Below are 16,483 nucleotides of genomic sequence, written 5' to 3'. Positions count from 1 at the left end.
CAGTGGGGAGAAATGCTCTGCAGTGATGGACAAAAAAAAAAAAAAAAAAAAAAGGAAATGTATTTTGCTTCTGGAAATTTTACAGGACTAAGTAGAGAGGCTGGTTATTTAATATATTTAACAATCTCTGACCCAATTTTATCTAAATCTATTTCAGATTCACTGTACTGTGAAGGAACTGCTACAGGAAATAAGATAAAAGGGGACAGAATGTGCTAACATTTAAGAAAATACAACTTCCATTACGAATAATATTGACTTTTTTAGAAAGGAGGAAGATAATCTTTTAAAGAAACATAAAAAGTAAATAAAAAAACTTTGAGAAAACAAATAAGGAGCCAAATGCAGAATTTTACAGAAAAAATAATGTCACAACTATCACACATCAATGTCCATTTAAAAAAATGTGTTGCCATGAATAAGAAAATGCCACTTTTAAACGTTCTTTAGTAACAAGGAAAGAAATATAAAAATCCTTTATCCCCATGAATGGTATAAATTGTCATTGGTGTAATGTTTGCCAGGCTGAGGCTGCGTCTTACTGTGCTTCTTTGAGTTAAGGAAGAAGATTGGGGTTAGGTTATTGGTTGATTGTGAAGAAGGTGTAATGAGGAATGGCCATGGCAAGAGAGGCGTAAACAAGATAGACAATGGTGTCTGTGCCAGACAGAGGTGAGATGTGAGCTAGGAGGGGATTGGAAGGGAAAAAGAAGCCGAGGACCAGGAACTCCTTTGAGACTGAGGAACATGCTTGGTGTGCCTGAGGGAATGAGCTGGCGAAACAGGATGGTGAATAGGGGCTGGGTAGTGTGGGTTTAAAATGTCAGCGGTTGGGTGATTCCAAGAATGGACAAGGTTCTGTGTGAGAACTTATGAATAATTGACTGAAAGGGCGTGGAAGTGATGTTTACAGGGAGTAGGACATTAAATAACAGAGAGGCTAGGGAGGCAGATGGGCTGTGCATAGGGCAACAAATTAGGAGTCTGGAAGAGTTCCTTCCAGTATTAACATCTTATAAATCAATATCGACCTCTTGTTTGAATTAATACTGGAGGGAAACGTAGCAGAGCAGTGAAATCTAAAGACTCTAGAGCCAAAACCCCTGAACTTGAAACATAGTTACATAACACCCTTGTTCTATCAATAAGATGAGGAAAATAATGGTATTCTGAATAGGGCTATTGGGAGAATAAAATGCTTTAATGTTTGCTAAGTTTTCTTCAATGCATATTAATTGCTATGTGTGTGAGTTATTATTGTGTTGGTTTTGCAGCTGTTTTGTTTTTTAAAATTATTATTTCATTATAGTTTTCAAAGAATATTGTAAAACAAAAGAAAAGAAATTGATGAGGAAAGTGAATTATTCTGACATAAAAGAATGGGATTCAAAAAAAAATCTTTCTTAACAAAAACAATGAACGGAACTAAAGGCAAGTATGTAGACTTTTCAGTGAACACATCCAGAGAAAGATGACAACAGCTTTTGGGGAAGGAGTGACATGACCAAATTACACATAAGGAAGAATTTCTTGTCTCTGAGGAAGCTTGTGATGGTCCTGAACTTGGAGAGACTCCAGAGAGGAGAGAAGGGTCTGAGGTTCACTGAGGGGCTACCCTGTATTAAGACAGTGCCCTACATAGCCATCATCTTATTTAGTCTTCAGTGGTAGTATTATTCCTGGTGTCCAGAGAAATAAAGGAATAATAGAGGGGTTACAGAGGTTGCCCAAGGTTACAGAGCAAGAATGCAGCAAATAAAATGTTCGATCCAAAATCTATTAGACTGGAAACCTAATTTCCCCCCCACCGCCCCCGCCCCCCAGAACAAGGTGCACGTGTGTGTGCATGTGTGTGTGAATGTATTTCTGAAATCAATTTTAGGAAAAACAATTCCTAATTCCCAAAGAATATTCCTAATTCTAAAGAATTCTGCCCAAAACTTTTACCTTGTATTTATATATCTTAGAACACCCAATAAATAAATGTTGAAAGAGAGAATGAATGGATGAATAAGTGAATGAAAAGTTATGTTAGAATCCATTTCAGGTCTTCCTTTTCAAGTGAACATAAAATACTAAAATAACATTTTGTTTCCACATTAGGCTCTCCTGGGGTTTGCTCTATGCTGGTTTCATCTTCATTATGGCCCTTTTCTTGGCACTTGTTATAAAATCTACCCAGTTTATCATTTTGTCTGGCTTCATGGTAGTCTTCAGCCTCTTTCTCCTGTATGGATTGTCTTTGGTGAGTTAGTGAATTAAATTTCTTTCCATCCACCTATAGCCTAAAAATTGTTTGTTTCCGACTGATTACTCTGTATGCCTCCTTTTTTTTCTACCTACTCTGTTTGCATGTGAAAAATCTATAAACAGGTACAATTCGATTTGAGGTGTTTTGTAATGTCAGTTTTTAGTGCAATTTGCAGAGTGTAGTTTTGTATGTTATATACAAAATAACTATAATATACAACTGTTACATACACAAAATAACTATAATGTTGTATATCTATTTTATTATGCTAGTAATAATGTTAGAGAAACATAAACCAACTAGATCTTCTCTCATTTTAGGTAGCTTTGGCTTTCTTAATGAGCATCTTGGTAAAGAAATCTTTCCTCACCGGCCTGGTCGTGTTCCTCCTTACTGTCTTTTGGGGGTGTCTGGGGTTCACATCACTGTACAGACACCTTCCTGCATCCTTGGAGTGGATTTTAAGCTTGCTTAGTCCCTTTGCCTTCATGCTTGGAATGGCCCAGGTGAGACGCCATCTGAATGTCTATTAATGGCATTTCTGAAACATCTGTCCGTCTGGAATTCATAGGCTGTAATCATTTACAAACTCAGCATTGTAAGGCTTAAAATTCTAGCGAAGGCTGTTGTAAAGTTGCAAAGACAGAACTTTTAAAAGCTTTGAAATTATTTAGCCCAGCAAAATAAGACATTTGGAAAGTGAAAAAAAGAGGATCAACATACAATTATTTAAAGGCAATATGAAGTATTTTCTTAGGCTATTAATTAAATATGGACATGTGGCAAATCTAATTATAAAAAACTATTCCAGTTCATGTTTTTACCTAGTAATTGAAGAGAATACGTGATTAAAAACCATTAAATCAAATTAAATTAAAAATTTAAAACATCTGGAAAATTCATTAGTAAATTATGTTTCTGTTCATAAAATGTCTTTTCTGTTTATGTGATTCTTATTGAATTCCCCTTGCCTTCCCTCTAATTAAATGGAAATGTCAACCATTAAATATCCATTATTTAGTGTTTAACAAAAGGATTGTTAATTATAAAGAGCTCATTAACTTGAACATCATAGACAAGCCCACTTCTGGTTCTCCTTAAACACAGCAGTGCCTTTTGCCCAGAAATTCTCCCTCATGCCGCCAATTTACATGGATCACCACACCTTTTGACTGTGTCCTATTTGGTAAAAGTTCATCTAAGTTTGATCTCAAATGTCATCTCTTCCCATACTTCCCTACTTCCTCCTAATGTTTCAATTTCATTTGGAACATATTTTTATCATAGCAATTACTAAATTGCATTCTAGTTGCTCATATGTCCATGCCTTCCAAGGCATAGATTTGAGAACCATAAAGGAGGCAGTCTCCCTATATAACTCTATTCTCAGTATGAGGCAATGAGTAGTCATTTTATTACTATGCTCAACCTGTTTAAAATGTATCTTATACCTAATTTCCCTTAATTAATTACTTTTTAATTTTCAGCTTGTACACTTGGACTATGATTTGAATTCTAATGCATTTCCTCATCCATCGGACGGCTCAAATCTCATTGTAGCAACAAATTTCATGTTGGCATTTGACACTTGCCTCTATCTGGCATTGGCGATTTACTTTGAAAAAATTTTGCCAAGTGAGTAATGATACGATTAAAATCATATATCATTTAAATAATTTTATTTCTGAAAACAAATCTCCTAATGGATATACTATTTATATTTTAAGAACTATTTTGTGTATCAACAGCAAAGAGAGGAACAAAGTCGTCGCTACTGGCCAAATTATCTCTTCATTTCTTTCTCACTACTTGACTTGTCAGAACTAAAGCCTGAATTTTGTTTATAGAATCACTAACCTTCATTTGAACTTCACTTTAAGTATATGGTATTTTTTTTTTTTTAGACCTCTTAGAAAGCTAGTTCCTAAACAGTTCTGGTAATCATGGTCATTTATAGCTGCTTATGTCTAACTGTTTAGCTCAATGGTTCTGAGCTCCGGCTGGGCAACAGAATCATGTGAAGAATTTTAAAGCAAGTCTAAGCCCAGCTCAACCTGAAGAGATTCTGATTTAATTAATCAATGCATCTACGTTTAAAAAAAAATCTCCCCAGAAGTTCACAATAGGAAAGCCAATATATCATAAATTTTCATTTGTATCACCTTGCAACATACAAGAATATGAGTTTCATAAAAGCAGGGATTCGTTTTGTTCACAGATGAGATTTAAGCACCCACCACAGTGTCTCATGCAACCTAGATACTTGTGTGCTTCACTTTCTTTTTTTTTCTTTTTGAGACAGACTCTCACTCTGTCATCCAGGCTGGAGTGCAGTGGCACAATCTCGGCTCACTGAAACCTCTGCCTCCGAAGCTCAGGCAATTCTCCTGCCTCAGCCTCCCAAGTAGCTGGGATTACAGATGTGTGCCACACGCCTGGCTAATTTTTCTGTTTTTAGTAGAGACGACGGGGTTTCACCATGTTGATCAGGCTGGTCTCGAACTCCTGACCTCAGGTAATCCACCCGCCTCGGCCTCCCAAAGTGCTGGGATTACAGGCATGAGCCACAGTGCCCGGCTTGCTTCACTTTTTTCTCCCTCCTTTTATAACCAAAGGCAGGCCCTGATTCTCCCTTCTGCGTTTCCTATTCAAGACAGAATGCCAAGGGCCCTTTATTCAAAAAGCAATGAATACACACTTGTGGAAAGGGAAGAAGGGGAAAGGGTGAGCAGGAAGACAGAAAGCCACATCTTGAGGCAGGAAATTCATCCTGTTTTGTTTTTGTTTTTGTTGTTGTTGTTGTTGTTTTTAAGATAATCCTTTAAGAATTACTGTCTCTTCCTTTTAAAAGAACCCAGAACAAAAGATGTCAGGATCCACTATTGTTGGCTAGCACACTTATTATACAATTAGAATTGTTTGAATATGGTATGTTTTCATTTGATTTTTTCCAGTAGAGGTAAAAATTACATAACTGATTAGAAAAATTACTTTTTTGCCTACTAATATTTTAAGCCTTTCTACCCCTTGTTAACATTGCTTATTTAAGACACATACTTAAATATATTTTCTCTGTTCTACTTTTGTTTTTATGGCAAAATCTCACTGACTTTTTTTGTGTTTCTATCATACTGTATATCCCTGGCATGCTGTGTATAGTTTAGGAAATTTACTCGTGTGACCCTTGTACTTACTAATTCTTCCTTTTCTCCTTCTACTTATTAAAACATCCTGGTTGTATTATTTTTCATTTTTGTTTATTTTTCCAATGTGTTTATTCTCAGTGGATCCACAAACAGATGTCACTGTGTTTACAATTGCTTATTAGTATCCTCTTAGGTAATTGTTTTCTCTAACCAATTTAAATTTTATTTTGGTGTGCACTATGTGATATATTCCATCTTTTTTTAGTCCTTGTTTCAAACATACTCTAATGATATTACTTTAAATATTCTCTTTGTACATGTTTTATCAAGTTATATCACATATTGTTACATTTTCATGGCTGCATTTTATTTTTTACTTAACATTATGTCACAAAAATATCTTTCACATCCATGCTTTTTCCAGTTTCAAAAGCATAGTATTTTATTATTATAACTAGAAAATTTATTTCATCCAAATAAGTGAGTTGTTCCATTTTCTTCCTAATTATCTCTGCTCACTAAGCTTGAACTTGAGACCAGAGGTGACTTTGTTCAAAACACTTCTAAAGATAATAAATAAGAATGACAGAAAAATTAACTGGATAAAATGACAGCATTATTTCATGGTAAATCTGGTGGCAGAAGGTATCCAGTTATGGTGGCATGCTTTTATTTGCTAGATTTTTCTTTTGTCAAAAGGGAGAGAGAGGTACTAACAACATACCAAGTGGCAGGTATACAGAGAGTGTAAGACATTTATTGCATGAATGAAGGACTGAACATGTGAGAAATACACAGAAGTTTGAAAACCCATAACCTTACAGTGGGGATAGTTGCAGAATATTAGTGAAATACGATTCTTCCATTTCATAATGTCTCCTAATATGAAGAAAAACAGAAGTGATCATAGAATACTAATACAGTTGGATTCGTTTCCAGCAAGATGTTTATAAGTAATATGTCTTCAAAGCAGATCATAAATTTGCTTAAGAGGAAAATTATGGTTTGGGGATGAAATAAAGCAGAAATACAAAATAGCTTTAAAAGTATTCACTTTGTGTTAAGTTTCAGTTAATTATTTTATCGTGTTCTTTTTCTTTCTTACAAATGTGTCATTTACTTTTCTTAAATCCTATTCTATCTTCTTTTGGATCCAACAGTCGTTCTCAATTTCTTCTTTCTTTGCCTATGTAATGACACCTGGTCTTCCAGACAGAATTCAGCATGCCTGCATATCTTACATTAGCAATTCAATCTGTCTTTCTTGAGGTTAAGAAATTCTAAAACATTTATTTAAATTCCTTTTGAAATATTTAAAAATCACAGTTTCATTGCTTCCTATAGGATTTATTATAGTAGAGATATCTGGTATTTTTTTTTCCTTATGAAGCTACATGTGTCAAAACGTGCATTACCTGCTGTTGACCACATGTTCAGGTTTAGCGACAAAGGGCTGCGTTGCCGTGCTACATTACTGTGACTCTCTCTCCCTAACGTGGTCATTGACCCAATATTTAATTGTCTTCTGGCCATGTAGATGAATATGGACATCGACGTCCACCTTTGTTTTTCCTGAAGTCCTCATTTTGGTCTCAAACACAAAAGACTGATCACGTGGCCCTTGAAGATGAAATGGATGCCGATCCTTCATTTCATGACTCTTTTGAACAAGTGCCTCCAGAATTCCAAGGGAAAGAAGCCATCAGGTAATAAGGCTGCAGGTGGAGAACAGGGCAAAAAGGCAGGAAGCTAAGAGATAGCACCTGAGGCAAGCAGTGTTCCCTTTTGTGCTCTGTAGACAGTTCCCACCTGTCCTCACCTACGCTGCTTCTGTCACTTTCCACCTCAAGTTCAAAGAAAGATCCCTTTACCAACCCCTTACAGCCTAACATTGTCGACATTTACACTAAATAAAAGCTTAAATTTTACCAGCTAAGATAATTCAACAAAACCCTTGCCCGGATTCAGTCTTTTACTTGTTTCTCTTCACCCTTAGCCTCCCTCATTGCTTTCTAGGTCTCAGTTATTCACTCTTTGTCCCCACCTCATCTATCTCCCTTTTCTTTTTTTTTGACGGAATTTTGCTCTTGTTGCCCAGGCTGGAGTGCAATGGTGCAATCTCAGCTCACTGCAACTTCCACCTCCCAGGTTCAAGCGATTCTCCTGCCTCAGCCTCCCAAGTAGTTGGAATTACAGGCACCCACCACCAAGCCCAGCTAATTTTGTGTTTTGAATAGAGACAGGGTTTCTCCATGTTGGTCAGGCTGGTCTTTAACACCCAACTTCACTCGGCCTCACAAAGTGCTGGGATTACAGGCATGAGCCACCGCGCCTGGCCTTTTCTCTCCACTTTTTAAACTTCTTATTTTTCTTCTATTTTTTGTCCTTTAAAAGAAGATGAAAGAGTAAGAAAGAAGGACAAAGAAAAGGCCTAGAGGTAGATACAAAGGGAATTCAGGGAGAGGTGCCCTGCAGAGTTAAGCCTATCTCATTCTGTGTGACAACAAAATGTCCATTTTGTTTGGTGCTGGTGACTTTTATTTCTAGATATGAGAAAATAGGAAGAAAGTCCTTAAGATCCTTGGCTGTCCAAGTCATACTCATCATCAATGACCAGCCTGTGTCAGTCCCCTGTGAAATGTCTCAGATTATCCCAGGTTGCTGAACTTCTAAGGAGCCCATTTCATTTTGTTCTTTTAACCTGTTCCATATTTATCTTCCATATTTTTATTTGTCCCACAACTAAGCTAGGTTTACTCTAGCAGAGCAGCTCAGAGCAAAACAGTGGCTTTATTTGAGGTGCTTGTGTGTTTCTTTTTGTTCCTCTTTGATCTCTTTAACACCTTGCCCAATTATAAGTGCTGTGGAATGAGAGTAAAATGGAATTTAAAATAAGAATATTTAACGAGACAGTTTTGGCCAGGAGCGGTGGCTCACACCTGCAATCCCAACACTTTAGGAGGCTGAGGCTAGTGGATCACTTCAGCTCAGGAGTTTGAGACCAGCTTGAGCAACATGGCAAAACCCCATCTCTACTAAAAATACAAAAATTAGCCAAGCATGGTGCTACACGTCAGTAATCCCAGCTACTTGGGTGACTGAGGCACAAGAATCGCTTGGACTCAGGAGGCAGAGGTTGCAGTGAGCCAATATTGTGCCACTGCACTCCAGCCTGGGTGATAGAGCAAGACTCTCTCTCAAAATAATAATAATAATAATAATAATAATAATATCTAATTAAACAGCTTTATATGAATAGAGACTGAATATTTTATGAATAGTAGATGATAAAATAAGAAACATAAATTTGATTTGGCCTATGGATTATATACTTAACTGGTAGAATAAAACCATGCAGATTTATCGCCTAGAATTCCAGACCTATAATAGTACTAAGCATAAGTTAATTTCATTCCTTTCTATAGCCATCAACACCATGTAACCAACATCATCTTATATGCACTGTACATGCGAGATGAAATATTTTACTTGCCTTCCAACACAGCCCTAAAGCCCTGCAAAAATTTTCAGGTTGTGAAACCTGAAGCTGATCTGGAATAAGTACGTTGGTGAAGGTAACAGAGCACTAAGTGGTTGTAATGGAATAAGCTTAGATGGGCAGTACTGTGAACCCCATGCTCTTGCTATTATGATACATTGATTGTCTTTCCTACTGTAGTTCTTAATGAACCTTGGGAGACCTTGAATCAGGATGGCCAAAGATCTTTCCAACCTGTGCCAGTGGTTCACAGGAGCCTTTGGGTATTGAATGTCCATGTCATCTCTTGGCCTTGCTTCCTTAGCTTTGTAGTTCAGAGGTGATCCCGTTCTCAATACTAATATTAGCTTAAACCCCAATCTATGGAACCTTTGCTTATGGGTCCCAATCACAGTGAAATTCTTATAACTCCTCACATGTAACTCCTCACATGACGCCAATGTGCAGACAGGGTTGGCAAGCGGTATTCTAGCTGATTCTGTCACACAGCTATGACTGTGTGAGAGTGAAGACCCAGATCTTCATGTATCCTGAAGTTAAGATTTATCCAATCCTGTCTACCAAACTGGAAATTACAAACTGAAGAAAATTGTCACTTTGAAGTATCTTTTCTTTTTTTCAGAATCAGAAATGTTACAAAAGAATATAAAGGAAAGCCTGATAAAATAGAAGCCTTGAAAGGTAAAAAAAAAAAAAAAAAAAAAAAAAAAAAAAAAAGAGAGAGAGAGAGAAAATATTTGTTATATTAATATTGATTTCCTGATTTTAATTCAGTTTTGCTTTCGGTGATTAATTAGTGGTGGTATTTTAGACTTGAAAAGAGTTATTTGAGCTACATAAGACTTTTTTTTCTAACGTATTGCTTCTACTTTATAAAAGTTAGAAAAAAATGAATGTGTTTTAGAAATAGATGTATTTAGAATCTATACTGGGTAATATTGAGGTAGTCTAAGGATATTCTGGGTTTTTTTTTTTCTACAAACTCAAGTTTTTTGTCTGTAATCCAAAAGCTATTGGTAGATACTGTATGTTTTTCTTTTGTGTGAAAATATCACTTACCTCAAAGGAGTTTTAGCCATGTAATAACTTACTATTAATCTATTCTTCCATTTAATAAATACTAACATTGACCTACCATATGCAGGCAATGTCAATGAACCTATTATATAGACATGTTTCATTCATTTAAACTAAGTAATTTCAAAATTTCAAAAGAAGCTATTTTGAGAAATAAGTTTATAGAGGGAACTTTTAATGTTTTATTTTGAATTTAACAACCCACTATATTTATATATAGAAAAGACAACCATTCAAGAGAATTAATAACAATTCATTGGCTCCATAATGGAATATTTTTGTGGTTTTAATTGTTTTCCATCCCTTTATCTTATCTTTCTTTCCTTTCTTTTTTCTTCCTAGATCTGGTATTTGACATTTACGAAGGCCAAATCACTGCAATACTTGGTCACAGTGGAGCTGGAAAGTCAACACTGCTAAACATTCTTAGTGGGTTGTCTGTTCCCACCAAAGGTACAAACTAGTTTGTTTTCTTTTTTTTTTAATTATACTTTAAGTTTTAGGGTACATGTGCACAACGTGCAGGTTTCTTACATATGTATATATGTGCCATGTTGGTGTGCTGCACCCATTAACTCGTCATTTAACATTAGATATATCTCCTAATGCTATCCCTCCCCCTCCCCCCACCCCACAACAGGCCCTGGTGTGTGATGTTCCCCTTCCTGTGTCCATGTGTTCTCATTGTTCAATTCCCACCTATGAGTGAGAACATGCGGTGTTTGGTTTTTTGTCCTTGCGATAGTTTGCTGAAAATGATGGTTTCCAGCTTCATCCATGTCCCTGCAAAGGACATGAACTCATCATTTTTTATGGATGCATAGTATTCCATGGTGTATATGTGCCTCATTTTCTTAATCCAGTCTATCATTGTTGGACATTTGGCTTGGTTCCAAGCCTTTGCTATTGTGAATAGTGCCGCAGTAAACATACGTGTGCATGTGTCTTTATAGCAGCATGATTTATAATCCTTTGGGTATATACCCAGTAATGGGATGGCTGGGTCAAATGGTATTTCTAGTTCTAGATCCCTGAGGAATCGCCACACTGACTTCCACAATGGTTGAACTAGTTTACAGTCCCACCAACAGTGTAAAAGTGTTCCTATTTCTCCACATCCTCTCCAGCACCTGTGGTAAAAACTAGTTTATTTTCAAAGTCAATTGACAAATAAATCAGCTGTTAATATGAAATTCTTTCAAGTGTTAATCACAAACACACATACCTAGGGAAAAATGGAATTTTATTTAATAGTAATATTCTGTAGAAGTATGTAATATTTAATTGGTATACTGCATATGGAATCTGAGTATTTCATAATAACTATTTTCATGCTCATTAGTTGCCATTTGGCATTCCAGCTTCTATCTGTCAGCTCTTTTTTTGTTGTTAAGCAATAAGGTATTTATTTTTTTATTTTTTAAAATTTTTATTTTAGGTTTGGGGGTGCATGTAAAGCTTTGTTACATAGATAAACACGTCATGGGGGTTTGTTGCCTATATTATTACATGACCCAGGTATTAAGCCCAGTACCCAATAGTTATCTTTTCTGCTCCTCTCCCTCCTGCAACCCTCCCCCATCAAGTAGACCCCAGTGTCTGTGATTTGCCTTTTTGTGTTCATAAGTTCTTATCATTTAGCTCCCTCTTATAAGTGAGAACATATAGTATTTCATTTTCTGTTCCTGCATTAGTTTACTAAAGATGATAGCCTCTAGCTCCACCCATGTTCCCACAAAAGATATGATCTCATTCTTTTTTATAGCTGCATAATATTCCACGGAGTGTATGTACGCCCATTTTCTTTATCTAGTCTGTCTTTGAGAGGCATTTAAATTGATTTCATGTCTTATTGCTCCTCATGATTCTGCGGGTTGACTGGGCAGTTTTTCTACTCTGGACCAAAGTGACAGGGGCTGGATGATTTAACATGGCCTCACTCACATATCTGGGGCTTCAGTTAGGACAGCTGCATGTCTTTTCCCACATGGAAATATATCTTTCAGAAGGCCCGCTGGGATTCTTCACCCAATGATCCCCATGATCCCAGCAGCAAGCAAAGACAAATCACTAGGTGGAAGCTCTTCATCAGGCTCTGCTTGTATCACATTTGCTAGGATACTACAGGGTATATAGGCAAAGCTAAATGTGAGGGGGCAGACAAAGAGACTACACTTTGATGGGAAAAGCTGCAGATGGGAACATATTTTGAATATACTATGCAACTAAAGTAGAAGTTTCTAATGCCTGAATTGTATAAACTGTCAAGATAAAGTCATACATACATTGAATTAACAGTGATTTTATTAAGAAATATCTTAAGCCTTATCTTGATATTAACTTTTCCTTTGTTACAGGTTCTGTCACCATCTATAACAATAAGCTTTCAGAAATGGCTGACCTAGAAAATCTCAGCAAGCTGACTGGAGTTTGTCCACAATCCAATGTGCAATTTGACTTCCTCACTGTAAGAGAAAACCTCAGACTCTTTGCTAAAATAAAAGGGATTCTGCCACAAGAAGTGGATAAAGAGGTACAAAAATATGTTCAAGTTAATGTGTTGGTCAAAATGAGATTATTAAAACCATTTGCACTGAGTTTTAATTTTAAATTATTTGTGCGCAAATCATTGTACAATTGTTGGACAAGAAAATCCAATTTAAACAATAGGTAACATTGCATATAATTTACAATGCGCCAAGCATATCCTTAACTTTAAATCTAATAAATCATTTATTCCTCATAGCAACCCTATGAGATAGGTGCTATTATTATCCCTATTTTATACATGTGGTTCAAGAGAGCAAGGAACTTGACCAACTTAGTAGTCAATGTGTGTGACATTCAAACCCGGAAAGTTTGGCTCCAGTGTTTGTTCTTTTTTTTTTTTTTTTTTTTTTTTTTGAGACAGAGTTTTGCTCTTGTCGCCCAGGCCAGAGTGCAATGGCCCTATGCCGGCTCACTGTAACATTTGCCTCCCAGGTTCAAGCGATTCTCCTGCCTCAGCCTCCTGAGTAGCTGGGACTACAGGCACACCACCGGGCTTGGCTAATTTTTGTATTTTTAGTAGAAACAAGGTTTCACCATGTTGGCCAGGCTGGTCTCGAACTCCTCACCTCGTTATCTGCCCGCCTCAGCCTCCCAAAGTGCTGAGACTATGGGTATGAGCCACCGCGCCTGGCCCAGTGTTTGTGCTTTTAACCATTTACACTTTACAGCCTTGTATTTATAAATTTTTAAAAAAGGAATAAATTTTGGTGTATGACATAAATACTGTCTTTTGGTTAGATACAAAGGGTTCTGCTGGAATTGGAAATGAAAAATATTCAGGATGTTCTTGCTCAAAACTTAAGTGGTGGACAGAAAAGAAAGCTAACCTTTGGGATTGCCATTTTAGGAGATCCTCAGGTGAGTCACATTGAATTTGCAGGTGAATTCAAAGTTTAAAAAATGGAACTTTTGGTAATAGTTCAAATATTTTATTCGCAAAGGACATGTGTTATAAAATATTCATAATAGAACATTAAATAGAGTATCTAAATCCTAACCATAATAGTCTGTTAAATATAATCAATATGGTTTTTGCGTTGTTTTCTGGAAGAACTTCACCTTTGAGGAAAACCGCCTTATATACTTTCCTCGTTTATAGATTTTCCTGTTGGATGAACCAACTGCTGGATTGGATCCCTTTTCAAGACACCAAGTATGGAACCTTCTGAAAGAACGCAAAACAGACCGCGTGATCCTCTTCAGTACCCAGTTCATGGATGAGGCCGACATCCTGGCGGGTAATCACTGGTTTCTGTTAAGTATCCTGAGGAGGACTTTAAGAGATCTAAAAAATATGGATTGGTCTCTGAACAGTTATATTTTGTAATTCGGTAATCTAGCTGTATCTGGTAAATTGAATGGCTGGTGGTAATTTGAACTGGACGCAAAGCCTCTTGCAACCATTTCAGTGTATCTTGCAGAATTTTGTATAATTTGGTCACATAGAAGCATGATCTGCCAGGAAACTCGCTTATTGCAAAATAAGTGAAGTTGAGTTTCTAAGAGATCCATCCTTTTACTCAGAATTGAGGGAAATCCACTTGAAATATTCAAATGATTTTAATGTTTCATCTGTTAAAATATATAATGGGATAATTTTCTATATTAGAACATATATCCACAAAATTTAACCTCCCTGATGGGATGGATTGCAAAATTCACGTAAACGAGATTAAAATGTGTCTATTTCATTGAGTCCTTATCGAGTCCTGCATTTAAAACCTTAGAAGCTCCTGAATTAAAGTTTGATTATATAGATGATTACCTGTCTTTTCTTGGAAATGGATGGGCCACTTTTTAACAAACTTTCTTCTTTGCTCTTCTTTTTCAGACAGGAAAGTATTTCTCTCCCAAGGGAAGCTAAAGTGCGCGGGCTCTTCTTTGTTTCTAAAGAAGAAATGGGGGATTGGATATCACTTAAGGTAAGGTCACTTAAGAAGGCTGGGAGTAGATCTAGCGTAAGGCTTGATGCTTGAAGCAAAACATTACAACACACAAGAAGAATTTGTATTATTATTATTTTTTGTTTTGTTTTGTTTTTGAGACGGAGTCTCGCTCTGTCGCCCAGGCTGGAGTACAGTGGCGCGATCTCGGCTCACTGCAAGCTCCGCCTCCCAGGTTCACGCCATTCTCCTGCCTCAGCCTCCCGAGTAGCTGGGACTGCATGGGCCCGCCACCACGTCCGGCTAAGTTTTTTTGTGTTTTTGGTAGAGTCGGGGTTTCACCGTGTTGGCCAGGATGGTCTCGATCTCCTGACCTCGTGATCCGCCCGCCTCGGCCTCCCAAAGTGCTGGGATTATAGGCGTGAGCCACCGCGCCCGGCCAAGAATTTGTATTATTATACACAGGTGTTTGTACAAACATGTACACGTATTTGTGTCTACCTAGTTAGTATGTATATGTAAGAGATATTGATCTGGAGATTTTAGATATTGAGAATATAACAACAAAAGTTTAGATAAATATGACTAAAAAATATATATCTGCAACACAGTTTTTATTAATGGAGGTATGTATTAAGGGAATCTTTTCAACTGACACACTTGTATTTTACACCTTCATCATCTCTCATCTTCCCAGGGTGTTAATATATTCTTAAGTCGGCTACTTGCTTCCACTCCTTCTAGATCTTCCCCTTCTTTCTTGTTCTTCTGCTCCCGTCCATCCTCTTCATTTTATTATCTTTATTTTGAATAGCAGCATATTCTAACTGTAATTTACTGAGTGACTCAGATACGATATTTAACATTATTTTACTTAAACCTTCTATCTTTTAACTTTTAATTTTAAAGGGTATATAGTAGGTGTATATATTTATGGGGGTACATGAGATATTTTGATACAGGCATACGGTACATAATAACATCGGATAAATGGGGTATTCATCACCTCAAGCATTAATCATTTCTTTGTGTTACAAACATTCCAGTTATATACTATTTTAGCTGTTTTAATATATGTTGACTATAGTCAACAATATATTGCAATATTAATATAGTCTGTATAGTCATATTAATATATTGTACATGTAATAAAATCTGTGAAGAACGTCACAGTAATATAATTATATTCACATGTAATATAATCTGTGAAGAATGTGCTATCAAATACTAGATCTCATTCTACTAACAGTATTATTGTACCCATTAACCATCCCCCCTTCCCCACCACCCCACTACTCTTCTCAGCCTCTGGTAACCATCCTTCTACTCTCTATCTCCATAAAATCAATTGTTTTAATTTTCAGCTCTCACAAATGAATGAAAACGTATGAAGTTTGTCTTTCTGTGCAGCTTATTTCACTTAATATAATGATCTCCATTCCATCCATGTTGTTGCAAATGACAGGATCCCATTCTTTTTATGGCTGAATAGTACTCCATTGTGTGTATGTACCACATTTTCTTTACCCAGTCATCTGTTGATGGACATTAGGTTGCTTCCAAATCTCGGCTCTCGTGAATGGTGCATCAATAAACACGAGAGTGCAGATATTTCCTTGACATATTGATTTCCCTTCTTTGGGGTATATACCTAGTAGTGGGATTGCTGGATCATATGGTAGCTCTATTTTTAGATTTTTGTGGAACTTGCAAACGTTGTCTATAGTGGCTGTACTAATTTACATTCCCACCAACAGAGTACGATGATTCCCTTTTCTCCACATCCTTGTCAGCATTTGTTATTGCCTGTCTTTTGGATGAAAGCCATTCTAACTGGGGTGAGATGATGTCTCATTGTAGTTTTGATTTGCATTTCTCTGGTGATCAATGATATTGAGCCCTTTTTCATATGCCTGTTTGTCATTTGTATGTCTTCTTTTGAGAACTATCTATTCAGATATTTTGCCCATTTTGAATTGGATTATTAGATTTTTTTCCTATTAAGTTGTTTGAGCTCTTTATATAGTCTGATTATTAATCACTTGTTAGATGGATAGTTTGCAAATATTTTCTCCTA

At 36.5% G+C, this 16,483-nt stretch overlaps 1 protein-coding gene across 3 annotated transcripts in view; it reads left to right on the top strand.

Moving 5' to 3' along the window:
- Positions 1-16,483, top strand: part of ABCA8 (ATP binding cassette subfamily A member 8) — an 88,706-nt gene that overhangs the window by 24,406 nt on the left and 47,817 nt on the right. For 2 of the 3 annotated variants that reach the window (XM_008961089.4, XM_063599352.1), the window contains 10 exons: positions 2,104-2,245; positions 2,572-2,757; positions 3,739-3,886; positions 6,935-7,103; positions 9,519-9,577; positions 10,316-10,426; positions 12,331-12,506; positions 13,262-13,381; positions 13,623-13,761; positions 14,355-14,445. In XM_008961089.4, coding sequence (XP_008959337.3) covers positions 2,104-2,245; positions 2,572-2,757; positions 3,739-3,886; positions 6,935-7,103; positions 9,519-9,577; positions 10,316-10,426; positions 12,331-12,506; positions 13,262-13,381; positions 13,623-13,761; positions 14,355-14,445 — 1,341 coding nt within the window. Of the gene's footprint in view, positions 1-2,103; positions 2,246-2,571; positions 2,758-3,738; positions 3,887-6,934; positions 7,104-9,518; positions 9,578-10,315; positions 10,427-12,330; positions 12,507-13,261; positions 13,382-13,622; positions 13,762-14,354; positions 14,446-16,483 lie in introns of those variants that run through there. The other variant, XM_057300299.2, reaches the window with a different exon arrangement.

This window comes from Pan paniscus, chromosome 19 (assembly GCF_029289425.2).
Source record: "Pan paniscus chromosome 19, NHGRI_mPanPan1-v2.0_pri, whole genome shotgun sequence".
Taxonomy (NCBI): domain Eukaryota; kingdom Metazoa; phylum Chordata; class Mammalia; order Primates; family Hominidae; genus Pan; species Pan paniscus.
The sequence above is the reverse complement of the archived record's forward strand: the minus strand, read 5'-3'. Positions and strand labels throughout refer to the sequence as shown.